At 45.2% G+C, this 26,661-nt stretch overlaps 2 protein-coding genes across 10 annotated transcripts in view; one reads left to right on the plus strand and one right to left on the minus strand.

Moving 5' to 3' along the window:
• The window catches only part of LOC307206691 (semaphorin-3F-like), a 34,846-nt gene extending 32,717 nt beyond the window's left edge, over positions 1-2,129 (plus strand). For all 3 annotated transcript variants that reach the window (XM_079960025.1, XM_079960024.1, XM_079960023.1), the window contains exon 18: positions 72-2,129. In XM_079960025.1, the coding sequence (XP_079816151.1) occupies positions 72-533 (462 nt within the window). In that variant the 3' untranslated portion in view covers positions 534-2,129. The remainder of the gene's footprint in view (positions 1-71) is intronic.
• On the minus strand, positions 972-25,888 carry KDM5C (lysine demethylase 5C). Of its 7 annotated transcripts, none has more exons than XM_079959969.1 (28): positions 24,872-25,888; positions 22,020-22,097; positions 21,002-21,124; positions 20,544-20,714; positions 20,110-20,244; positions 17,723-17,791; positions 17,190-17,313; positions 16,919-17,100; positions 16,370-16,528; positions 16,035-16,154; positions 15,669-15,827; positions 15,359-15,540; positions 14,601-14,763; positions 14,393-14,512; positions 13,999-14,193; positions 13,717-13,898; positions 12,058-12,182; positions 11,470-11,617; positions 11,102-11,198; positions 10,589-10,947; positions 10,287-10,425; positions 10,013-10,192; positions 9,777-9,917; positions 8,520-9,059; positions 6,999-7,056; positions 6,608-6,807; positions 5,278-5,481; positions 972-5,151 (listed from the first exon to the last, which is right to left on the minus strand). In XM_079959969.1, exons 1-28 carry the CDS (start codon positions 25,370-25,372, stop codon positions 5,143-5,145), a joined length of 4,863 nt encoding a protein of 1,620 aa, XP_079816095.1. In that variant the 5' UTR covers positions 25,373-25,888; the 3' UTR covers positions 972-5,142. The 7 variants fall into 7 exon arrangements, with proteins under 7 accessions (XP_079816095.1, XP_079816100.1, XP_079816096.1 ...); XM_079959974.1 differs by having other exon boundaries at positions 8,520-9,056; positions 20,110-20,241; positions 24,872-25,887; XM_079959970.1 differs by having other exon boundaries at positions 8,520-9,056; positions 24,872-25,887.
• Positions 25,889-26,661: the final 773 nt, after the last annotated feature.

Genomic DNA, 26,661 nt, shown 5'->3' on the forward strand with positions numbered 1-26,661 from the left:
GGACAGAGTGCAATTTCTAAAGAGAAAATTTAAATCCCTTCAGTTACCTCACTCTCTTCTTCCCTTTGCAGCTGCCCCGTGATCGTGTGTTGCTGCGCACGCCTCAGGGTGTGCTTTTAGGCCCAGTGACACCGGCTGATGGTGGGCTCTACCAGTGCATAGGCACAGAGAACAGATTCCGCCACACACTGCGCCGTCTTCGTTTGCACGTACTTCCACATGCCTTGCTGGAGGGGGCCATCACCCAGGAGGCCCCTGCTCTTGGCATTTGCGAGAGCTACTGGCGACAGCTCAACAAAGGCCAGGATACATGGCGTAGTCGGAGCGGCCGCCAGTCCCACTCTGGACCTAGTCTGTGGGACTCGGAACAGGGAAGCAGCTGGTACAGAGCCACCCAGCACTCTCTGAACTGGACCAGTAGTCGTCCCCAGCACTCCCAAAGAAGCAGCAGCAGCAACAGCAGTAGCCGCCGCCGCCAGCACCACCACCGCTCCAAGCCATGGACAGGCCACCATTCCCCTCCTCGGAGTTGAGCTTCATGGGAGGGGAAAGAGCGGGGAGAGGATTTGAACCCACGTTCTCTGGCTTGAGAGAATGACATTCCAAGGGACTCTTTGTAAGAGATGGGTGGATACAGAGACGGGGGAAACCTCTCTCCTCCTCAAACTGAGGGGACAGCACTGATGCTAATAGTGTGTGTTGTGTTGTGTGTCCAGGCTAATTCCAAGGTTTTGCAGGACCAAGGCTCACTGGCTTTTCCCACAGCTGTAGATACATGACCAGTGCAGATTCCAGGGGCTTTGGTTTTAGAGTCTATTTTTTACAATGCTCATTCACTCCCACCCACCCACCTACCACCACCATCCCCGCTAACATGACAAACTGTTTCCTACTGTGATAGGAAAATGGTGGGGCTTCCTTCAACATTAACCTCATGGTTTATTATCCCTCTGTTACAGGAGCAGACTGCAGAGAATAAAAATGCCAGTTTATTTTCTAAACAAAATGCAGAGGGCCATGGTGAATTTCTGAAAGTAACAACATTCCTGCACAGTGATCCTAAAATTATATTTAAAATGTAGTTGTAATGCCCCATCCAGTTAGATCAAAGACCTACCGAGAATGGGAGGGGTCAACACCAGAGAAGGATAAAAAACATGTTATTAAGCTGACTTTTACCTTGGCTACAACACAGGTATAAAACTGACCCTTACCCTTGAATGGAAGTAATCAACAGACAGATCTATCCTAGGTTTTGTCTGGTCTCTGGCCAAATAAGCAAATACAGTTAATTTGAATGAGTGGGAAGACCAATTGCTCTGTATATTTCAATATCCAACTTAGGAAAATACTTTTATTAAGTGAACCAAAATGTTATAAAGGTTTCAAATTCTTTAGAATGCTTCTTCAGGTAAACAAAAGCAGGGAGGGGAGAATTGGCTAGTGCTGAAACCATGGAGACTACATTTAGTTAGAATCGTAAGATGGAATGTGGGAGGATGTAGCAGACATTCAAATGAAACACTGCTAGGTAATTTGCAGGTTTCATCCATCATGTGTGCCTTTTCTCCCTGCAGCCATAGATGCAACCTGAAACCTGCAACTATTGCATTTTATTTAATGTGCTTTATATACCGCTTAATCATCAAAACCTCATTGAATCATGGAACTGTTGCATTGGGAGCGTTCCCGAAGCCATCTAGTCCAACCCCCTCCAATGAAGGAATCTCAACTAGATCATACGGTTCTTGCCTTGGCAATGGTTCCCGCAAACACTGCTGGTCACCAGCAGAATGGGTGCATTTATGCCTTTTGCCATCCTTGGTGGGTTGACTGGGCTCTCACTTCCTCTTAATAGTCTGGGGGGACAAGTCATCAGGCTCAAGTCTCTCATTTTAATGTCTGCCACCTCCTTCTACGTGCCACCATAAGACATCTACAGTCCCCCCTGCTTTGTTTGCCATCTAGCCTGATGAGAGTGTTCTGGATAACAATTTAGTGAGAGTTTGGTTGGGTTAAGTTGTTGCTCTAATGTGAAGTTTGGAATTTTTCTTATAAGACAAGGCTACTTTTGCTTATTATTATTATTATTATTTTGAGTCCTGTATAAAATGCTTGTTGAACTGAAATGCAGCAGCAGGCTTTGGACTGCAGGTTATTCAGATGATTGGAGTTCTCCAGCATTTCTGTTTTGTCTATAGCAGGAAAGACACCCTTTTACATGTTCTCTGTTTGCAGACTCCTTCTCCCCACGGTAGGGGAACTGCTTTATGCCTCAGTTGTAGGAGGGTTCTGCCTACACCCCTGCAGCCCCACCTTCAAGTGCTGGACCAAGGAGGAAGGGTAAGGGGGAAAACCTAGCAATGGTGCTACAAAGGCACCGGAAGGACATGTATCCAGCTCAAGAACCAAAGGTTTCGCTGATGGATCAAGCCCCATCTAGTTCAACATTGTGTTTTGCAGAAGCTGCTGGAAACAATAGCCATCTTACCATTCCCCCCCTCCAAAAAAATCTGGTGTTCCAGAACACTGTTTTGGCACATGTAATTTCCATTAAGCTTCTATTGTTGATGAGTAGCAATAGCTCTGTCCTCCACACATTTATGTAATCCTTTTTAAAAGCCATCGGAGCTTGGTGCTATTATTATAACAACTAAAAGCACATTGTGTAGGCTAGTTACACATAGCATAAAATAGTATACACCTCTGCGGAGGCCCCTTTTGAAGCTTTGCCCTGACTCCTTAGAATTTCACCATTTTGAACAAGTTGGTGTTATTTGCAGAACTTGGCTACTTACTATTCCCTGCCTATAGTTTGATTAAAAATATTACATAGCATCAATTCTAAGAGGGACACTTAAAACACTACTGGCTGCTCTTCTCCATTGTGAAAACTACTCAGTCACATCTACCCTTTGCTTCTCCCTGCTTTATAGCCAGTTACTGGTCCATGGGAAAATTCTTCCTCTCATCTCTCACTGCAAAGCTTTCCTAGGAAGCTATGGGGAGGGACAGTCAAAAGCATTCTGGAATCCCAAGCATCTAATGCTGATTGGTCTTAGCTCAGTGTTCGAGACACTGAATTCCAAAGATGTTAAGGAGGCAAGACTTCCTCCATGTTGATTCATCACCAGGAAGGCCAGTCCTATGTAGACTTAAGTATCTTAGTCTTAAATAATGCTTTCTACCAGTTTACCTGGGGAAATGGCTTTCTAATTTCCTGGATGTTTAAAAACCCTGTTATTCCACTGCCTGCCTTCAACTCCTCTCCAAAAAAGGAAAAAAAATAATTTTCCTGTTTTACACAAAATATCAATGATTTAATATTGGAGGAAAAATGCCTTGGTTAAAGTGTCATGCAGCCCAGCCCAGCTGATGTTAATCTTTTATTTGACAATTGAGTTCTGAAATATCATCCTTTCTTACCTCTCTTTAACATAGCTTTTCAGGTGCACTCGCTGTTAAGTCTCAAAGATAATCTGACACAGAAAAACCTATTTACCTGACTCTGTCTTTGTTCAGTACCCTTCTGTCACCTACTGCTCCTTCTACTTCTCTGGGCTTTTTGGGGGGTGGCAGGGCTTCTCAAGTATTAAAAAAAGTTTTAAATATCCATTTTCAGAGCCATAACAATTTGCCCCTCAAATTCCTTCTTTGTGTCTTATTGGCAACGTATGTAGGTTTGGCCTAAAGGGCTTTCTCTTTTCTTGGTGATGTGCAATTCACTACTGGAGGGAGAGCAGGGCTTGCTACAGCTAGAGTATGGGAAACTTTCTGTCAGGAACCATGTGCCAATGATGGGCCGGGCTGCTGCCAAAAGTGGGCAACCTTTTTCTCTATTTTCCTGTCACCCACTTCTCCCTAGAGAGTGGACTGCTAGGGAAAGGGACAGATTACATTTGCCACAGGACTGAACTGATCAATTGTGGAATTTTCCACCCCCTCCTTCTCCTCTTCTGGTAGGTTCCCCACCATCACCAGCAGTATGGGATTAGGCTGACAGCTACATGCGGCCCTTGGCCTGCAGGTTCCCCACTCTGCCTCTACAGTGACTATTAGGCACCTGGAAGAATCATATCACACTATTTTTTACTGAAAACTAGGGTGCCAGAACTCAGAATTTCAAAAGGAGAAAGCAGCTAATCAGGGCTTCTCAGTGCTCCACAGCTACCCTCCTACATAGCAGGAAGTTACAAGACAGGAGCAGTCACTAGACCTGTGCATGCCTACATTTTACATGACAACTGCTAAAAGCACCCCTGACGGATGAGGTGGCGCTCACCCCCAAAATCCAAGTAAGTTCATTAACCTCCAAAGTTTAATAATAATAAAAAATCATAATACAATAAAATAACACACCCCTCCCTACCCTCAACAGCCCACCCTCCCCTGCTGGAAAAAAGGAAAAACACTAAAAAGAGAAAGACAAAAGGACTTTAGTGTCAGAGCCTGAGGCAGCATGGGGCCCATGATTTGGGGTAGGAAGGTCAGGGTGGAGTAGAGGCTGGAGTGGAACGGGAAGATTCCTTGCCCCGTCCACCACCCTAAAGAACAAAGTGGTTACCCCAGTTCCTATAAAACCCAACAGGTACCAGGAGGAAGATAAGGGTGTTTGGGGAGAGCTGCCCCTCTGTGCAACAGGAGGCGCTGCCCCTGTTGTATCTAGGGAATGCTGGTACGAGGAGCAGGGCACTGCCCTTAAGAGGGCACCTGATTCCTTTACTGCCAGAAGCAAGGAGCTGGGGATTTTCCCAGCACACACTGCTATCGCCACCCACAACAGGTCTCTGCAAGGCTCTAGTCCTTACAGCAACAGGGTGCACCCTGCTGCTTCCACCAAAGGGAACTGGTGGGTCCTGCATTTGGTGCCCATGGTGACCCCTGCAATGCCTCCCCCTGCCGAGGTATCAACAATACAAAAGGAGGAAAAGAAGAAAATGAAATATTACATCATCTGAAAATAGTCTGGTGCAGGGCCAGTGCTGAGTCCGGGTGGGGGAGATTGTAGCCTCCAGCTTCTGGGACTAGGTGCCTCCCCCCCATGCAGAGTGCTAGTCAAACCAACAGGGTGACATGGGGCTGCCAGAGTCCCTTGCAGTGCAGTATAGTCCAGGAAGGGGAAATCCAGGCATCATCTAGCCGTCACAACTGCTAGGAAAAAGGAAGACAGTTACTACACATTAACTATTGGGCTGAGAAAAAAACAAACAAACAAAAAAAACCCAAACCCCTGAGTGCCCCACTACTAGCTCAGAACATGCCCCATTCCACATTTACCCCAACTCCATTGTGGCTGCAATCTGTGCCTGCTGCAGGGGGAGCCCCACCCTGAGGCAGCGCTGGGTCTGCCCCCCGGATCTTCTTTGGCTCTAATTCCTCCTTGGGCAAGGGTGGGTAGTCGCCGCGCTCTGTCTTCCGCTTCCGCCTTCGCTCAGAGTCTCGGCCTCTCCCACGGGTGCCACGCCGCTCTGCTTGCTCCAGCTGAAAAGGAACAAACAAGAAAGCAGGGGCTGACAAATCCTGTTTTTCTGATGCTTATGTGGGGTTATTATGTAGTTTATGCCTCTTACAGATACACAGTGTAATATCCTAACCTACTGCAAGCTTTGGCTTAATTTCTTTTTTTTTTTTTCATGGCAGAACTACACCACAGAATCAGATCTGTCATGAGGGCACTCATCTGTGCCTGTGAAGTTGCTGCAGCCAACTCACTCAAAGTATTCAAAAGTATTCAAACTATTCAGAAACCCAATATTGGGAAAATGTACAAAGTACAACAATGGGCAGGGTTGATTTCCTTGATGCCATATAGAGCAAGACCAGGGTGCTCCAATTCTGCCCCTGTGTGACTTCCAGAGAATATCACACAACTGCTGCAGTTACTGCAAAATTCAAAAAGGGAAAAAAAGAAAAAGGATGGATTCAAAGCTAATTCCAAGATAATCCTGTGCAGGTAATTCTAATACCTACATAGTAATCAGTTGCTTCTACAATGCTGTTAACTTATGACTCAACGTCTCTGCACTGACCTACATGATAAGCCCTTCCTCAGGCCCCTTCACACAGGTAATGCAACTATAGGCGCACTTACTCTACACCAGAAGTCTACCACTTATTCTAATAAACCGCCTTCAGTTTTTCTGGATTCTAGATCTGCTCTCTGCTAGAGAGCAGGTTGGATAAAAGAAGCCATGTTAGGAAAACAACAAAGAATGTTGCAGCACTTTAAAGACGCAACAAATAGGACATTTTTAAAGGTGCCCCAAGGAATTTCATTGTATTTTTGTTTATTGCTGTTAGCTGAGCACCATTTTGTTGAAAGGCAGGATACAAATGTAACAATTTTTTAAAAAATGAACAACAACCACCAGCTGCTCAGTTCATGAGCGACTCCAGCTTTGATAAGAGTCCCTTGAGGTATCAATCTACTCCTAATTCACTGACAAATGCCACACCCAGGAGTCCTCCTCCCAACACTCCTGTGATGAAGGAGGCCATAATGAATTCATGGCTAGTGAAAGAAGTCCCAACAAATAAGGAATCAGATCAGGATTTCTGATGATAATTAGAATATGCCCCCAGAGGGGGGGAAAGCATGGTTGCTTACATCTAGCAACTGGTGGAATTTGTCGAGCTGGGGAGCAGAAGCAGCCTGCAGCAGGCGCCAAATGCTCTGGCTCTCATCTAGCGTCACCTCCAGAAGATCTCCCTCCATTAGCAGCTCCTCCAGGGGTAGGCGAATGGCATCTGTCACCTCCAGCACAGGGCCCTGCAGCCGTGGCAGGTAAGAGCAGAGCGTCTCCAGGTCTGTGAGAGGGGCAGAAAGGCAACTGAGGAGAAGAAAGAGCTAGAATCCTCTGCTGCACAACAGGGCTAGGACTAATTTCCCCAAATAATTGTTAAACCAGGCGCCTAAAAATAAGTGGAACACTCAACTACAAACTTCCTAAATTCTAAGTGGGGAAGCTGGCAAAATAAGGGCTTTACTAGAGAAATACCTGAGGCACAGGAGCCATTCTTTTCTGGAGCTGTGGAGTCTCCGTTCTCCAAGGAAACCTGATTGAGGAAAAGGAAGATGTGTGATGAAATGGACTTCCAAGTCACAAATGCAGTTTCTGCACAGGAACTAATGTAGCCCTGTAGATGGTGAGACGGCACATGAGATTCACTTGAGATCATGGTAGTCAAGGCAAGGCAATTCAAAAGATGTATATTACATCACACTTTGTCATGTTCAAACCTTTGAGAGACAGAGTGGCTAAACTGGTGTGATAGATTGGAATGCTCAGCTGTTTAAGGAACAAAGCAGTTGGCAAACCAGCTTTTGAGGGAAGAAAGTGGTAGGTTTGGGCGAGGCTGAAATCTCACACACAGTCTGAGGACTGTAAGGAGGTCCCAGGACATGAAACAGCTACGGAAAGAGAGGTTCAGAATAGGCAATACAATGAGAGACCTGTAGAAAGTGTCAGGAGAAAAAGGCTTGCAGAAATGCAGAGAAAACTAGGAATTGAGGCAAGGGACTTATCAAGAAAAGCAGAAAAGGACACTGAATGAACTTTCCAGTGCTTAAGGAGAAGTGCTGCATACTAAGTGAGGGAGAGAGAGGGGAATGCTGGAGGTGGTGGTCCAGAAAGAGGGTGGCTAAAACCAAGTGGGACAAACTAGACAGTGGCCTGAAGAACCAATGGGTGATGGACGTGGGGCAAAATAACACACAGTGTCTGGCGATAGGACAACTGCGCATTAATAACAGGAAGCGGGCAAGCAGGGGTGTATAAGGGCTAGATGCAGGAAAATTCTGGCAGCAGTGGCTCCTCCTGTTATTATAGCAGTGTGGCAAGGGAGATGAAGGCCAAGCAATAGGGGTGGGAGATGAATTTCACATATTGATCTGAATCAAATAATTATTTGGTTTCCAGAACAGATGAAAAGATTTAAGATTCAGAAGCTGGCAAAGAATTGTATTTTTCCAAGTGGCTCCATTCTCTTGCATATTAATGGCTCCAGCACTTCTTTTTGTAAAAAAGAAAGCAGATTATTGTTCCTCCTTATCTCCCTCCCTACAGTATCTTTTTGTAATTTACTTTTTTTTTTTAAACCAAAATTACCAAATTCTTCGAAGGCCCCAAATACAGTAAAGTGTATTCAGAATTCTGCCAATAGGTGTGGGCACTAACAAATGTACAACAAAAGAAGTTCCTTATTGCAAAGGCTGGAAGGATGAACACCCACCATCCACTGACTGCACAACTGTACGAGGATTTCACTGCTCTTTCTACCATGGAACATGTGGATTATAACCATCAGTCTCATTTAGATACCTATTTGGACAGAAAATCTCTACATTTACTTTTTATTGTTATTGCTAAGCTGACGTTTCTACAAAATAAGAACATTCTGCCACTGGAAAGCAAACACACCTATATGAAAGACAAATACATGCACCACACTTATGCTCCCAATCCAGACTTGGCTAGTTAGCACTAAAAACCAACCCATCTCCCCCTGTAATCACTTACCTTGGTCTGTTCATTACAGCTGCTCTCTTTGAGAGCACCTGCCTCCTTGGCCGAATCTCCAACCAGTCGCTGCCGCAGCCCCGCCAGACGCTCCAAGGCAGCTGCTACATCTGAGGAGGCTAGGAGCTGACGGGCACGGTCCTGCCATGTAATGGCTCGCTCTGTCAAGCACTGTAGAGCTTCTCCCTCAGGCAGGCGCACAGGAAGCTTTTGTAGGGCTACAAGCAGAGCCAGGATCGTCTCCAGGCGGGGCCGGCGAGAGCGCTGGCAGAGTGGGCAGAGGAATTTTGCTTCCCATTCCCACCATGCAGGAGAGGGGCGGGGGTTGCCAAGGCGGGGCCAAGCCACACAGGTGGTGTGGAACCAGTCCTGACACAGTTCACACTGCAGCATAGCAGGGCTTGGAGGCTGGGAACATACACAGTACTGGCCCCCAGGAGAACTGTGCGTTGATGGCACAGGCTTCTGGGCATTTGACTGACGTAGGCGTAGGATCCCCGCTTTCTCCTTCTGCTCACCTTCTTTGAAGGCCAAGATCTGCTGGCACAAGGTTACATAGTCGTGATTACACAGAAGTAAAAACTTAAGCAAAATCCCATTCTCCTCACTAGAACCTAATTTCCCCTTCTCCAAACAAGGTACTACTAGATTAGTGATGGGAAATCTGTGGTTCTCCAGATGTTGCTGCACTATCTGGCTGGGCATTTATAGGAGCTGGAAGGTTACAGCTACCTCATCTCTGAACTAAAGTAAGTTATTAGCAGAAATCCAGACATGCTACCCATTTCCCAGATTCTTCAGTACTCATCTACAAAAGGACAAGTCCATCGTATCAATTTTTATATTTCAATAGCAATGCAGTCCTACTTACTTTCAGAATCATTAAAATTTAAATATGGACCTCAGCAATATCTAAAGCATTGCTATGATTTTATTGAATTATATAAGCATTGCTAAGATTTTGTTGAATTGTATCAATCATTTTGATGAATTTGTTGTTGTTTGCTTTATTCATGTGTTACTGTGTTTGATAGTATAGTGATTGCAATGTCTGTTGTTTTTTAATGCTATTGTGATGATTGTGAGCTGCTTTGAGCTCAGAAATATTAGATCAAATCAAATCCATCACCATTGCAGGTGAAGGTATGAGAAACAATCCTACCAACCTGGGGCTAGTTCAGAACCAACACCTCTCATAGGAAAAAGACCCCAGATCCCATTCATAATACAAACAGCCCTCTCAAGCCAGCCACTCACAACGGAGCCAGGGTCCCTGAGGTCTTGTGCTGAGAGGCCCAGGCTTTCTGTATCAGATTTGTATAGGCCTGGTTCCTTCTCCCGCTGCCACTTGGTGCGTTTGACACTGTCCGAGTCGGCATCAGCACATGGGCACAGCACCTGGGAGAAAGAGGCGAGGTATGAAGCATTTGATTCAAGAGGTCAGGCCCTAGAATGGCATCCACCGATCTCACATGCACAACACCATCACTAACCTCAAGTAACGTGTAACAGGAATTCTTTTTGAGAAAGGTTTTGGAAGCCTTTTCCCGCCAGGAATGTGCAGTAGCCACTTGCACTTCTAAGTGACGCAGTTCCTCCAGACGCACCGGCAAATCCCTACCCACAGCTACAAGCCCCTCCAGGTCATCCAGGCAAGGATAATGATCCCCATTCTGTAAAGAGATTATAGTACATATTGAAGAGGTTACTGTGTGATTCTGAGGCCTTTACAGCAAAGTTACCCAAATCCTCAGGGCTACAGCACACCTGGATCTCCTCAACATCAGCAATCCAAGCCTGTGCCTTAGAAAGAGCCTCCTTGAGTGACAGGATATTGGGCAGGTGCACTGGGATGTTCTCTGCCTCTTTGATGATGGCCTCTAGTGTAGCTGGTGGGTGCTTCTGCCTGCAAGTGATGGGGAGGGAAGTCATCAGACAAGGATTTTCATGGGCATGTTTTGGCACATACACAAATAACTAAGTTCTGTTGAAGTGAACCCTCCCAACAAGAGCTGTGGATACCCAGGCATCTGAACTCTTCCCTGTCAACAATGGTGCTTAAACCTCACCTGGCCTCCAGGCACATCTGGGCTTTTTCCTCCCAACGCTGGGCAATAGTGAGTAACTCCTGTAGTTCAGCCATGGCTTTGTCCACAGCAAGGCTAGGTGCAACCCCACAACCAGAGGTGATGAGTGCTCTCATAACAGATAGAGTGACTTTATCTTGGGGTGAACGCAGAGTCTGCTTGACCTCCTCCAGCCAGACAGCCTGTTGCACCTGTCTCTCCAGTAGTTCCATCTCTGGCACCTCCACCCCTAGGCATGTTCCCTGAGCCAGCAGTCTGTGCAGCTCTGGGGAGTTGCCTGGGAGATCCTGTAGAGCTTCCTGAACCTCGGCTTGGAAAGCTTCCACCTTCTCCAACACACCCTAGAATATGATACATATCATCAAGTCAGACAGATTCCTTTACAGTCACTCAGTGTTTCACCTAGAAAGCAACACCAGTCATCAGTGTTCCCAGTGGAGCACAATATATCTCCAGTTGTGGCAGGGGGCCACAATACACCACCAATTATCCCACCTGGACTTCTTTGATTTGGTGCATGACACAAGGCAAGTTGCTCATTTGCTCTAGGAAAACACGTAATTCTTCCACTGTCATATGGACTGATGGTTCCCTGTAAGAGCAAGCAGGAAAAAGGACAGAATGCACTTAGCAGCTATAAAGAGAGAAACACAACAAAACTTGATCCCACAGAAAACTACTGAAGAAAACAGCCCCCTCACTAATACAGTACGATTAAAACAAAGAAGAGTATCCCTGCAGAAGAGACACTCTGGAAAACGGACTGCCTCAGCCCAATGGACATATAAAGCGGGATGCAAGACTATGCCATCCACACTTTCTATTGTTGTATATAAAACTCATTATCTGCAGTCTTCACTCACCCAGTTTCTTGGCTGCTTATCAGACCCAGGGCCTCTGAGACACACTTCTCTGCTTCACTCAAGCAGCTTTTGAGTCGATGAAGGAGCTCATTCTCAGGGAACTTCCTCTCACGTGCCTCGGACTCTAGGGCACGCAATTCCTCCAAGGCTGCAAGAGCAGACACACTCCATGAAGTTCAGAGCCAATTACACCTCTTCAGCTACACCTCCTGCTATCAACCTCAGGAAGCCAGGTCAGAAAAAAGCCCATGAGTTGCCAAAAGCTTTCCAACGATTGTGGGATTCTTGTCTCTCAATCAGTGGGTGACACATTACCTGATTCCCAGCTCCATCACTCTCATTCTGAATTTTATGCTTCAGTTCCTCCTAACGTGTCCCACTTGTCACTGCTTTTCTCACATTCTGCTTTACAAAAGGAAGCCCTAATGCTTACAGCAAGGGTGCATACTTTCTGCTCACATCATACCTCAGCCTGTATGCAGGGACTTGGGGGATAATTGCACACTTCCCCACTGAGACCATAGAGATTAACCTTATTTGTTAGAAGACACCAGTGCCTTAAGAAATAAGATGCCCAAGGTCACTTACTTCTTTTGCGTCCATCTTCGACTTCCAAAGCAATTCGAACCTTGTTGGCCCACATGTCAAAGCACTCAGCTCGAACCTTCAGCTTGTGTAACATGGCTGGGAGCTCATCCAGAGTGTACCGATACCTGAATGGAGGAATAAAAAGAAGGGATCAGTCTGATCTCAAAATCAGAGCAAAGCCCACAAAAGTCCATTCATCAACCCTCAAATCATACCTAACAACCTGTACTGAAACTATTAATTTCCTCCTCTCACAAAGCAACACACCATCTTTTTAAGACTTTGAATGCACCTACAATTTATTTTAGTGTCAATCTTCCTATCACTTTCATTGTGTCGTAGTTACTAGAGTGGCTGGGGAAACTCAGCCAGATGGGTGGGGTATAAATAATAAATTATAATAATAATAATAATAAATTAATATTATTACTAATGGCTACTGCTTATCACTTCCAAGTTAGCATCTCTGAAAAAGTGAAACCTTCGGCATTCCTATTCTGCAGCCTTTTTACAGACAATAGGTTTATAGGAGCACTTCAGAGCACTCTTAACATAGTAATAAGGTATCCTCCAAACTTCCACATGCAAGCCTGAAATGTCAGGCAGGCACAGATGTGCCATTATCTTGCAATGTTCTCAACAAGTTTCCCAAGCCCACCCACCCTTTTCCCAGGTTATCTCCCAACCCCAACATCTGAGTCAGGGTACCAAGATGCTGCCGTGTGGACCACTGGGGTAAACACATCACTCCTGGAACAGTTGTGACTGTTGCCAATTTTGTGTGCTAGACAGATGGCTGCCTATGTTAATTTTGTTTTTGAAGTGTGACAGTCATGACGATTTCACCTATACAGAAGCTGAGCCTAGTAACACTTCAGGAGTCATAAACCATACGTTTCCCTGTGTCCAACTCAGCACCTCTCCTCTAAAGTGACACCAAGAAAACAGTCTTAAGATCGCAGCTGCTTTTTTAAAAAAAGCAGTGTGACATGTTTCCAATGCTATAATACTCAAATCAATGTAAAACACCTAGTTCAGGCCTTCAGCACTGAAAGGGCCAGTCAGCCAGATGAAGGGAAACAAATAAGGGGTGGAGACAAAGAGCTTGTTCAAAATAACTCGTTTACATGTCTTGCATTTACATGTCTTTTTGCTCTGGCTGGTTAAATTACCTGATTTCTTCTTTTCATGTGCTTTAAACTGATGTTTTGTTGCTTTTATGTAATTTTTTGTTTTTGTTTTCTTGTTACACACTGCTTAGAGCTTTTTAGAAGTCTAAAGTTGTTTATACAGTGGTGCCCCGCAAGATGAACGCCTTGCAAGACGGAAAACCCGCTAGACGAAAGGGTTTTCCGTTTTGGAGGTGCTTCGCAAAACGAATTTCCCTATGGGCTTGCTTCGCAAGACGAAAATGTCTTGCGAGTTCCTACGGGTTTTTTTCCCTTTTCCCCCCTTTTTATAAGCCGCTAAGCCGCTTATCAGCTGATCCACTAAGCCGCTAAAAGCCGCTAATCCCCTAAGCCGTCAATGGGCTTGCTTCGCAAGACGAAAAAACCGCTAGACGAAGAGACTTGCAGAACGGATTAATTTCGTCTTGCGAGGCACCACTGTAAATGCATTTAAATGAATAAACAAAGCAGTCTACTTCTTTCTGCCCACCTGAGGTACTGCTTGCTGCTGGGGCACTTGCAGAGGTCATTGATGTGGTAGAGGCAGACAAGACAATCTGGACAATCATAGCAAGCTAGTGCTGACAAGAAACATGTTGTCTTGCACTTGTCGCATTGGCGCTCATCATCTGGGAGCAGCTCAAAGGCCTCCCGCTCTGCCTCCGTGATACCCTGGGGAGGGAGGAAACAATGATCAACTGCTCAGGCATCCACAGCTATCATACAATTGTTCCCTGTCCCTGCATCATATAGCCATCATATTTCCCTGCACCTTGTCGAGAAGAGCCTTGCGCAATTTGCGCTCCTCTTGCACCAGAATAAACATCTCTTTGTGCACAGCAGCTGCCAAGTTCAGGTCTAGCTTCTCAGGGCAAGCAGCCATCTTACAGATAAGCTCCTCATGTGAGAACACACAATATCGACGGAGGCGGCGGTAGTGCTCAATGCACTGGCGACCAGCTGGCAACTAAGAAGAAAAAGAAAGAAGTCCATTCGTCAATACAACTGAGGATCTCTGGCTCCAGGATTGTCAGGTGAACCTTACATACTCCACAGTCATAAACTGCAACCCACGTTCATCACCCTGAAGTCCTGCTTTGGTAGGGTAGCCCACCACACTCTTTCTTACAAGAAAAATATTCTAAAAATGCAGAAATATGACTCACCCAGTCAGCAGTACAGAAGTTTACTGCTTCAGCAAAGTTATAGCCCTGGTTGAAACCACTGTGGTAGGCTCTAGGGAAGGTAATGACAAACTCTCCAGCACACTGGTTGGTTCGGACAACCTGCAGAAGCATACAGGGGGAAGCAATGAGAACAGGGCAGTGCAAGGGAGACACACATACATGCTACTTAGACAGATAGATTACTCACTGGGACCCCATGAGCCATGAGTGTGTTGGGGTTCATGAGCGTCACCAACTGGTGCAACAAGTCTGGTTGACTCTCAAACAGTTCTGGGGTCAGCTTCTTCATTACATCTTCCAGATGTTCAGCAGCAAATGATGGGACCCCATACCAGGTTTTGGGTTCACCCCTGGAAAAAGAAATTGAGTCAGGAAGTGCTGCTTTCAGCTATCCTTAAAATGCGGGAGAAGGCAGCCTGAGCATCCATTGATTCCCAGCCTCAAAATGCCCCCTCAAGACATATGGTTACTGAAGTATATAGAAAGAGGCAAATTTTATTTCAGACAAATTTTGTCTCCCAAACTGGTTCACATCAAGGTTCAAAAACAGGTGGTAGTGAAGGAAGTCAGAAAAAGAGAGGAAAACTGACAGAGTAACAAAAGAAAGCGTGCTCGCTGCGCTGCTTATCTTAAAGGCTTATTATTTAAGGACTATATAATGTGAGCTCCATTATAGCAGAATTCGTTCTGGGGTCCTCTAAATTCCATGCAAAGTGCCATGAAAGCGGACTTGTGTTCACTGTTTTCTCTTTCATCTGTCTTTCTATTTAGATTTAATAAAAATAAAATAAAATATTCCTTCACCCTTATTTGTGATTTTTAAATTTTTACTCTTTGTAATTGTGACTTTCTTACTTCCAACTTGGGCTGCCTTTAGAGAAGCCTTGCACTCGACAACAAATCCAGCCTCCATGGCCCCTCCCCTCCCCACCCCAGATGTCTTACCAGTGGAGGTAGTTAATAGAGTAACTCCAATGATCCTCGATGTGCCAGCAGAAAGCAGAGAACACCATGCCCACGTAGAGCCATGGAACCTTCATGCCCGAAATATCAGCATTTATGTGGCATAGCACTGACTGCTTCAGCACTGGCATCACATTGAGGTTCCAACCGCTAGCTGCATACTCCTGCAATCACATGTAGAGAGCTAAGAAAGAGGGTAAGGCTAGTAGTACAATGTAAGCCTCAAGTTACAAACGGTGAGGGGCTTAAGATATGTAGGCAAGAGGACGTCTGCCTTCAATAGGGTACACACCGCTTCCTCTGGAGAGAGCTGCCTTTTGCCATCATTGATGGGGAAGCCACTTCCAAATTCCTTGGAATGGATATCAGCCCCATACTCCACTGTTACATCTTCTTCAATGCTGTTTACTAAGCGCCAGAACTCCTTTTCCACCAGCTCTGTTGGCACCATCTGGGAAAAGAAGCAGAGGAAGAAGTCAAGAATACAGACCCCACATTTTTAAACTCAAGACACTAGAAACTGCATGGCAGAATCTGCAAAAGAACAGGATGCTGTGTTCCTTCCTTCCAGCACCCAGCATATTCCATAACCTTCCCAGAAATAAGTTGGGTCCTACTAGCCCATGGCCTTGCCTACAGTGAGGGTACTGTGACTCACATGTACAGGCATATTGAAATAGTCTGCCTTGAAAGAATCTGCCATCTCGCCAAAGCTCTGTAGTGTGTACTCTCGAGTGGCCTGCTCAAACCCAAAAGCCTCTGGGGGGCGCTTGCATTCCTATGGAAGAACAAAGACAGAAAAAAATAAGTAAAAGGATTCAGACATGGCCACTGCCCCCTCCCACCAAATTATCAATGATGATCAGGTTAGCAGTAGATTCATAATTATTTTTTAATAAAAAAGAGATCCATTTAGATCAGGCATCTTCACATCTAGACATGCAAAAATGTTCCACTGTGCCTGCTGTCAAGAGGCAGAAAGGGACCCCTTACCGCCATGACACATTTAGGACACCTCCAGACGCCTTTTGGAATTTCAGGTAAGGGGGGCAATAGGCAGAAGATGTGGTAGTTGTCATCACAGCCATCACATAACAAGAGCTTGTCATCCTCATCTCCCCGTGCACAGATACGACAAACAAAAGACTCAATCTGGAAGAAAATAGAGCAAACCCTAAGCACTCATATAAGAATCAAGAACATGTGTCTGCTAAACCCTATCAACAGTGTTTCTTTGACAGCAGCCATCACTGCATGTTCCAAAGGAAAGTACAGGACGGCGATTCAGCTATTGAATACAAGCAAGCAAAGTGCGACTGAGGTCACATCTCCCTGCAACCAGCATCTATTAGTCACTCTTGATCCATTCCATCACTGATAAAGAGGAAAATGAGATCCTGAGACCTTGAACAAGAGAGAGGAGGTAACCCACTCTAGATGCCCTCCTCCGCCAACAAAGGATACTTAATGCAAAGGCAGGATATAGAGGGGTAAATGGAGGGCACCTGACTAATGAGTAGGAACACAGAAGATTCCACTTACAAACTGAGTGTTGTGGTTGCGACGCAGGCGCATTGTCATCTTGGTGCAAGGTTCTGGACTGTGCCTCAGCTCCTCCTTCATGTTTGCATAGCGTCGGGGTGATGTGGGTTCCAGCTTAGTGTCTGGAACAGGGGCCTCCTCTTTCACTATCACTGTTGGAGGGCACTCAGGCATCTCCTTGTCTATATTTGGGGAGAAAAAAACCTTAGGAATGGAGAGGGCCGACTCTGCCTCCAGCTTTTCAAATGCAGGGCTAGCTCACAATTCCCACCTTTCTTGCGCATATTCTTGTCCTTGGCCACAAGCCCCAAACCGAGCATTTTAGGCCCAGCACCATAAATCTGCAGTTTCTTCAGTTCTGGATTCTTCTCAATGTCTTCCTCTGTTGGCTCTGGCTGCAAGGAAGGTGTAATTAGAAAGGGGATAACTATATAAGGTTACCAGCCTTAAACGGTGTCACAAACACTCGAAGAAAGCAGCAGCAAAGGAAAGCAACAGTAGAAGATAGACTGGGGAGAAGAACTGTTGCATAGGGAGAACTGGATACTGCAAGGATAGTGCTAAGCTGTGACTGAGCTCCTGGGGCAGAACCTCACATTGTGCAACAGAATTCTTGATTACATACATCCCTGATGTGAAACATGCCATACTGCAACATAAACAAAAGTCAAGAGTGTATTATGGGAGATTTAGTCTCCTTAGGCCGTATTTCCCATTTTATGTGGTCTATGGACTTCCAGCCATGAAGCAGGGTAAGTAAGAATAAAAGAGAGGCAGGAGAGATGGACAGAACAGGAACTGTACCCATGCTTGAGGCGCTCGCTCAGGTAACAGAGCTGGGGCGCTGGGAGGCTCAAGGCACGATTCGGATTCCTGTAGGAGGGCGACAAAATGAGTGGGGAGTAGGGATCAACAACAGGGCTGCAGGAATTTTAATGAAGGGAGTAGTACTGGATTGTAATGAAGGAGATGGCTGCCTGGTCTATGACTTCTTTTTCTTGAACATCTAGAAATGAAAGGAATTAAGGTGCCTTACAATTGAAAGCCATCTGCTACAATGGAGCTAAAACTGGTTAGGCTTTACTCTCTCCTGGAATTCCTCAAGAATTTCAGGGTAGTCATGGTGGGGGAAGGGGCAAGAAGAAAAGGGGAGGAAAACAACAACTATTTTTTGGCTCATTTTACTGATGGGGTTATCAAGAGGGGAACTATTCAGCAACACAGCAAAGCTTAAAACGTGGGAAGGGAGAAATAATCCTGGAATTTTAATTCTTACCACCACCCCTCATCCTCTATAGACACCCAAGGCACCTTAATGTAGATTAGCTAGCCATTCACACCTTTACACCATGCTGTCACCCTAGTTCTTTCAGAGTTTTGAGAGTAGGAAAATGTGGATTTTGAGCTATCCTTTCACTGTAAACAGACAAAGTGGGGATTCTAATCCATATTCATGATGAAGACCATGGAATCATGAGGTTATTTCAGATTAATTCATGCCAAAGATCTAACCTTGTTTGCGAGACATACCCCAATAAATTTCCATGCTCCTAAAGATGAGCAACTCCCAACCCCTTTACTATTATTGGTTGTGTCTTTCATTTTATAACTGAAAACAAAATATGTCGTTTGCTCTTCATGATCCTGCTCACCCACTGAGATATGGCAGAAAGGTCTTGCTCCATGTTCCACCACTGCCTAAAGTAGGGATGGGGAACTCCCAACTTCTGAACCAGATACAGAACTCAGCGGAACTCCTTCAGGCTCCACTCCCACCTATCAGTTCCACTCCCACCTATCAGCTGTTCAGCAGGGAATGGCTGAGAGGGAAAACTGCTTTGGTGTTGTGCAAAGTGTGCAAATGCAGATCCTTTCTTTGTAAGAAGATCAGCCAAGAGGTAGTCTTGTGTTCCTGGCAAATATGCAAAAAGCATCTGTACATATTGCAACTGAATGAATGAAATGAGGCTTTGAATAGCTGCAAAGCAGGGCTTGAAGTTCAGAGATGCATTGAGGTTATCTGCATTCTTCTGCTGGTATTATAGGGTATTTTTTGTTTTTTTGTGTGCCTTTTGCAGTCAGGATAAATGGTTTTGAAGAACTTTTTTTTTACACTTTTAAAAACAAACTAGAAATGGTGAAACTAGAGCAGATTTACTAAGAATTAAACATACGTCTCTGTTTCCATGGGAAATAGCTTTGCGTGTGTGTGAATATGACTGTGTGGTCTGGCTCCATCCACTTTTGGGGCTGGTGGCCACCCCCCACCCGCTACTGGAATGCAGCTGGACAAAAGGATAGCAAGTGGCTATGCAGGACAGGGCTCCCTCAAGTTGCAGCACCCATACTCTGGAATGCTCTCTCTTGTGAGTCTGCTCTACCCCTTTCCTCTACTGAAAGACGGCCTCTTTAGGCAGGCCTTCATCTTGGAATAATCCACACTCCACAAACCAGCATATTTTTATCCAACTCTTAATGACGTGGTGTCTGCTGTTCTTTTATTGAATCTTTATCATATTTTAGTTATTTTATTGCATGCCACTTTCAAAGAAGCTGCTGCAAAGCAGCTTATGTATTTTAATTAATAAAAATGCATAAACACACCTGTTCCTTGAACATGCTCTAAACAACTAGATTCAACATTTACACATACTGTACTATACAGGTACAAGAATAGTCAGATTTTGCTTTCTTAAAACCAACCAACTAACAAAAAACAAAACATTTTTTTAAAAAAACCCCAAAACTACATTCCAATAAACCTTTAGTGGTTCACAGCTGACTAAGGCTTAAACCTACATTGTTAGCTCATCAAGATGAAACTCGCACACAAAAAAGTGAGGCAATATCCCTTCTATAGAAAAGAACACCCACGTTTGTAAACTCTCATCTACTTGGTCTTATCACCATTCCTTTCTCTTCCTGCCATAGTAATTTAAAATCACTGAGCTTGTTCCCTCCAAAAGCAATGCTTTGTCCCAGAAGAGCCAAAGACACACATTTCCAGTCTTTAAGACCTGTGAGGACAAGACTTCTTTATGTGGGAGGGATGCACCCCAGCAGGTCTAGGAAGAAACAAGGCTTTCTGCAGAGTCAGGGAGATGCATGTGTGTAACAGCCCTGGGAGTTAGTGACTGGCCCAACCCAGAACAAAAATTGTAATTAGGGCTGAAGGTGTGTCTTATACTCACCTCCTGCTGCAGACGCTTGGCCCGGCGCCCATAGCTGTTGAACTTGGATGGCTGAACCGATTGGCGCAATGGGATGCTGTGTGGCTTATACTCCTTGTCTTTCTCTTCGTTGTCAAATGGATGGGTATTGCACTGCTGGGGGAGAATAGAATTAGCACCAAACAGACCTCATGGCTACACCGACCCATCACTAGGGATCAGATAGCAAGTGCCTAATCCAGCTCTCCCACAAGAGCAAGAGACTAACACAAAGGGAGCACATGACATCTTTGTGCAGCTCAAGTCTCTGCCTTCCTGCCTACAAAAAAATCATTTTCCAGAACAGAATAGTTCCCAAGGGGAATGCATTCATGAGGTTCCAATCTTTCCTATAAGCATCTAAAATAAGAAGGAAATGGCAAGCGCAATGAGGTTTTAAGAGATCTGCTACTCACCACCAGGTTGGCACCGGACTGGTACATTTCATAAGGGTAGATTATGCGCTCATAGTGGGAGCGAAGAAGGGATCCAATGTTCTTCCCGGATGGATAGGAAAGGCGTTGAGCCACTCGTGCCCACCGCCGATCCTTGCAGATGGCTTCATATCCACCTTCCTCCATCACAATCTGGAATACAAAAATATTGAGAAATACTATTCCTCCCAAACTTGGCTAATTTCACACAATCATCACACAAAAGGAATGCATATTCCAGTATCATACTTGGTTTTTCCTATCCCCGTCTCCAAATCACGATCCACAGCAACCCAAGGCTGAGCCCTGGCAGTCCCTTCACCAAACCAGTAATGAAATCCATCCATTCTACCATCCCTTTTAAACTTTACATATTATCTCCCATCTCTGTTTTTAAGGAATAGCTTATTTTCAATGGAGGAATTTAGTTTCCAACTTACTTTGCTGAGGCTGTACAAGTCAAGGATTCGCCTCTCTACATTGGGGATTTTCAGTGCAGAACCTTGGATTTCCCAAAACTTTGCAATCTGGTCTAAATAGTTCAGCTTCACTCTGGTCTGTGCCTGGCAATAGGGACATGACAAACTGCAGTCAGCTTTTCTCATATCAATGACTTACATTAGTTTCCGACTAATCATGGAATCTTTCAATCACCAATTACTGACCTCTAACATATTTTCATGGTGCCATGATGAAATCAGTTTTGTAGATAGCAGACACACTCATTGAACTGGGCTTAGACATGTGCACTATAGTAATATTTCAACTTTTCTCATCTACATAGCTAAGACTTTAAACTTTGACTACTTCACTCCAAAAAGGAAGCTAGAGTGCTAGGTCACCATCTCACACCTTAACTCCCTACAGCACAATCCTATGTAAGTAATTCTCAGTGCCTCCAACAGGGCTTAACAAATGCATTTAGGATTGCAGCCTCAGAATGTTCACTTATTTCACCAAGTACAACTCAAGCTGCAATCCTATACACATTTAAGTGGGAGAAAGACTCACTGAATTCAATGGGGCTTTCTTCTGAGTAGACATGTATAGGATTGTACCATCTTGCCAGTACCTTACGCACATAAATCGTTTGAAAAGTAGAAGAGAAGAAATAACAAGAGCAGAGAATCAGAGATACTCTAATTAAAGCAATGAAGATGTGGGGAAACCCTTAAAATAAATTGTAATACAATTACTACAATACAAACAAATATACTACATACAAAATTGACAGCCATTAAACCCAGAAATCCCACAATTTCTCATTATCCTCCAGGATGCTCTCATATTTCTTGAATTATATTAATTTTGCTGCAATTGATTAAAGGCTTCTCCTGATAACCTTTTCCAGTACCAAAAAACAAGAAGGCACGCCATCTGTCTTAGCTAGCCTATTCATTTTATCAAAAATGTGCAAGGAACCTTACAGTTCTCTGTCTCTACACTTGCAAGACTCACCTCTAGTTCATTGAGCCTCTGTATTCGTGGGGTAAACCGGAAGTTATCCACTTCCACAGCAAAGGGAGGCTGCCAGTCCTAAGAATGAGAGGGAAAGATGGTGTGGTTAGGATCCCAATGCTCTGTGTGCACACATGTAAATCTTTTAAATCTAAACAGCAAGAGATTCCAGTACTTTTGCTCACAACACACCACCATGAGCAAGGATTAAGCTAAATATCTATGTGCCTTGAAACTCAGAAAGTAGTCTCACAGGATCCCATTTGATTTTAAGCTTAGACTGCTTAAGCACGTTAGTTAGATTAAAAACAGGAAAACTTTGGCAGAAGGGGGAATACCCTTGATGTAACAACAAAACAGCCCCCAATACACAAGAGAGATCAAGAAGACACAGCTGACACTTGAAAGAGGCCTAGCTTTCCACATGGATGCCTCCTAGTGAAGCATGAATGCATTAGGCAGTGTAAAGTGGTGCGCATGTGTATGTCTTCATCTTGACCATTTATACAGATAGAAGCACAGGACATCATCAGTGTCTCTTTCACCCATTAGCAATATTCTTCCCCAAGGCACTGGACATACAGGAACTGAACTATGCTGATGCTGATACACAGGCACTTCAAGGGTGGGGCAACTGCTTATGGTCATCAAATGCCAGACATAAAGACAAGGGAAGGCCTGTGAAGGAGAGTGTGTGTGTGTGTGTGTGTGTGTGAGAGAGAGAGAGAGAGAGAGAGAGAGAGGCAGACAGAGAGATTCCAGGTCTCGTAAGAAAAGTGGGTCAAATTGATGGTTACACATTTTAATTTTGATCAGCTTGAACAGCCACCAGGATTTGTGTCCCCCCCCCCTTCCTATATGATTCATATAAATATGGGCTATTTCTTGGATTTGTGGCAGCAAAGAATAGTATTTTATTGGTTTCTAACAGCATAACTCAACTAAAAAAAAAACAAACTTAAGAGGCAGGCTAAGTTGGAAAATTCCTGTTTTCTCAGTTGTAAGGCATTTTATCACATTGCTGATTTCTAGTGAAATGCTTGCTTAAGGGATAAAGCAGATCTACAATGCCATACATTCTACTAAATGTTAGCACACAAAAAAAAATCATAACAAAGATATCAAACAGTAATGCCTCTTAAAATTCCAAAACCTAAAAATGGAAGAGGAAAACCAAACATGCTAACAAGACAACTCTTAGGTACCATTGTCCAGACTCACATCATTGTCCAGACTCACATCGCCCAGGTTCCCATCCTACATCAAGCTTGACTACAGCAGAAACAGTCGATATGGAGGACACTGACTAGTCTAAACTACAGCATGTACCTCTCTAGAAACAAATGTGGAACAAACCACTTGTTCAAAATGTTCCATTTTACCTTCACAAAAAAACTATTCACTGGACAGACGTTGGTGCACTGACTAAAAACCACAATGGTTTCTCAGTGAAGAAGAGAAAGAAGGGTGGGTGGAGTTGTTTCAATAGCTTAAGTGGGACCAGAAGGCAAGAAATGCTAAAACAGATGGGCCCCCTCCTCTAGACACACCTACCTGAATTCCATTTCACCATCTCTTCTGGTCCCACAGAAGAATCAAAACTCTATGCAATGCCTCGTTTGATACAATCTCTGCTAGAAAAGCAGCATTGCTCTAATAATACTTACTAGCATTTCCCTCTACTGCTTCTTAGACAAAGTTTATGTCATTTGGACATTACAGAAATGCTTTCTGTTTTGGGTTTTGAAATCTTTAGGCTATGTCCAGTTCCCCTGCATCAAAATAATACAACAGGGAAAGAACTAAACAACATACATGCAAATCAATAATATAAGCTTAACCTCATCACTGTTGAATGAAACTGTTAGCTGTAGTGCAGTTTACAGCTGAGGCCCAGCAAGGGAGAAACTAAGAAATTCATGAGACATCAGAATGTAGAAATAATCATGAAGTAATAGAAGCAGGTGATAACCCAATCTACAACTTTGGAAAAGAACAAGCTCTACATCAAAACACACATTTCACCACATCTTGACAACTCAATCAGAAACTGAAGCCTCTTCCAAGCCCACAAAATTTGACAGAGGTTGATACCAATACTATGAAGACAGAGAATCAACATTCTTCCAAACAAAGCCAATCACTCCATCAACTTGCTCATCTACTCAGCATCCATTCACTGATTATGTCACAAGTGATGCTCCAATGTGAATGCAGATGGCTCAGCTCCCAAAGAGCATGCTGGGCATCACTGCCTCTAGCATCCACAGATGCTACGTATCCATTCTTATTATCATGCCAAGACAAGCATCCCAAAGACTAAAAACACCTAATGTGGTGATCTCCAGATATTGTTGGACTACAACTCCAATCATCCTTGATCTTAGGCCACTCTGGTTGGTGCTGATGGGAACTGGAGTTCAACAACCTCTGGTGGGCACTGGATTGGCTCCCACTGCTATGACTTGCTGGAAGAACCCAAATATTTCAAACCCACCAAGGCCATACATCTTCCACACCACACTCTACTCCTTCCATAACTATGACAGCTGTCAATAATTCCTTTCAAGAGTTACAACAGCCCCATACATCCTTAAAGTCATGTTATCCACACCCAAGCTCTGTCACTGGTGCTTCTTGAAATTGAACTCTCTCACCCACTGAAAGGGGAGCACCCCAATATAATTCCCACTCGATCTACTCCACTTGTGGACACTAGCCCCAAGGGCCCTCACCTGCTCTAAGCACCTGCCTGTCGCACACCAAGAACCTGCTGCTCCAAATTCCGTACTGGCAGGCACGGGCTACTCCGAAATCCACAGGCGCCCCCCAACTGGTGTCCCCATACTTACGGCAGGAGGGCGGATCTTGCAGATGCCGCTCTTCTCTGCGATGGGCCGGATTTTCGCAATGTAACCTAGTGGGTCGCTGAATTCAGCCCAACTGGGCTCAAAGACGGGACACTCGGGCGGCGGCAAGAAATCCTCCGGGGGCAACGGGGGTTCGGCTTCCCCTGCCCAGGCCGGGCCACGCTCCACCCACTCGCCTTGCTCTGCCCCCCAAAGCCCCCGGTCCGCCTGGTCCGCCCCTCTGGGAGCCCGAAGAGCTCGATCTCCCCGGGGACCCCCATCCCCTTGCTCAGCCTTGTCGCCCCTGGGAGCCCCTCGCTCCCCCTTGGCAGCCCGCTCGGCCTTCTCTGACCTGGGACCACGCTCCCCACAATCCCCGTGCTCCCAACTCTCCGCCCTCGAACCCCGCACCCCTCGCTCCCCTTTCTCCTCGCGAGGCGCCCAGTCTCCCGGGCCTTGGTCTCCCGCCTCGGTCTGCTCCCCCAGCTCCTCCCGGGACTCCATGCCCCCCGCCCGCTCCTCCCTCCCGGGGCCCCTCAGGGGGCCATACCCGGCCCCTCCCCCTCACTTGAGCCGCAGGCCTGACTGAAGAGGGTTAACTAGGCCGCTCGGCCGTAGCGGTTCCCCGGGGTCGCCGCTCCCCTTAGCCTTGCTCCCGCCTCCTCTCCGGGGTCTCCCTGGTGCCTCTCCGGGCCCGGTGCCGCTCTCACAGCCCTCCCTTCCCGGACTCAGGGCCTGCCGGGTCCCCTCGGCCTGGCAGCCGCCGCCATCTTGGACTTTCTCAATACCCTCCGCTGAGGCTGTGCCATCAACAACAAAGCGTCTCCCTCCGCCACTCTCCTCAGGTACGAAAGGAGCCTCCCCCAAATGTCGCCGCGCGCCTCTAAAGTGACGTATCTCATGCAGGAACCCCCATCCAAACGGCTTAGCTAAGTGCGTTGAGTTACGTCGGGAGCTCCAGAAGCAAAAGCAAGCAGAAGAAAAAGTCCCTCAGGGCCAAGGCGGAAGGATTCAACCAGCAGGGGAATGTGGTTGCTGGAACTCTTTGCGCACGTTTAAAGGACCGCATCGCGCCTGCGCCAGAGAACAGAAAACAGGAAGAGGGGGGAGGACGGTCGAGTGGGCGGGGCAAGTGCTAGCCCCACCCATTCAGTTGTCAGAGCAGCCTGAGCCTCACAGCTGGTTCGATTCAGTTCAGTTTCTATCAGCATATTGTTGACAGATTACCTCCTTTAGGCGTATATGCGATGCGTTTAGGAACAAGGCCAAGTCAAACTTTTGACTCCCGATTCTTTTGTTCAAATATATCTATTGTTCAAATATATCCTGGTCCAATGAACTGGCGGAAATGACTGGCAGAATCCGAGATCAGGGAGAAGAGTTGGTGGAAGAAGATTGGAAAAAAATTAAAGATTATTTACAGAAATATTGTAAAATTAATGAATGTTAGAAAAATGATGGAATGAAGTTATATGGCTTTAGCAGAAATGTTATAAGGAAATAGGTACAGATAGATTGTTAATGTATTAAAGGGGAAAAAAACAACAAGGTTAGAATATGTTAAGACAAATTACAGGACAGAAGATAGAGAAAGATGGAAAGGAATTGCTGAAACAGGTAATTGAAGTGGAATACAAAAAGGGAGGTGAGAGGAGGTCACTGAAACAAGTGATTGAAAGGCAAGATTTTGAAATTATTGGATGTGTTTTTAATTGTTTTGTTTTGTTAATTTAATGTTTTATGTAGTGTTTTTGTTTTTGTAATGTATTGTATTGTTTAATTCTTTTTCTTTT

The sequence above is a fragment of the Podarcis cretensis genome, assembly GCF_951804945.1.
Source record: "Podarcis cretensis genome assembly, chromosome: 17".
Classification (NCBI taxonomy): Eukaryota; Metazoa; Chordata; class Lepidosauria; order Squamata; family Lacertidae; genus Podarcis; species Podarcis cretensis.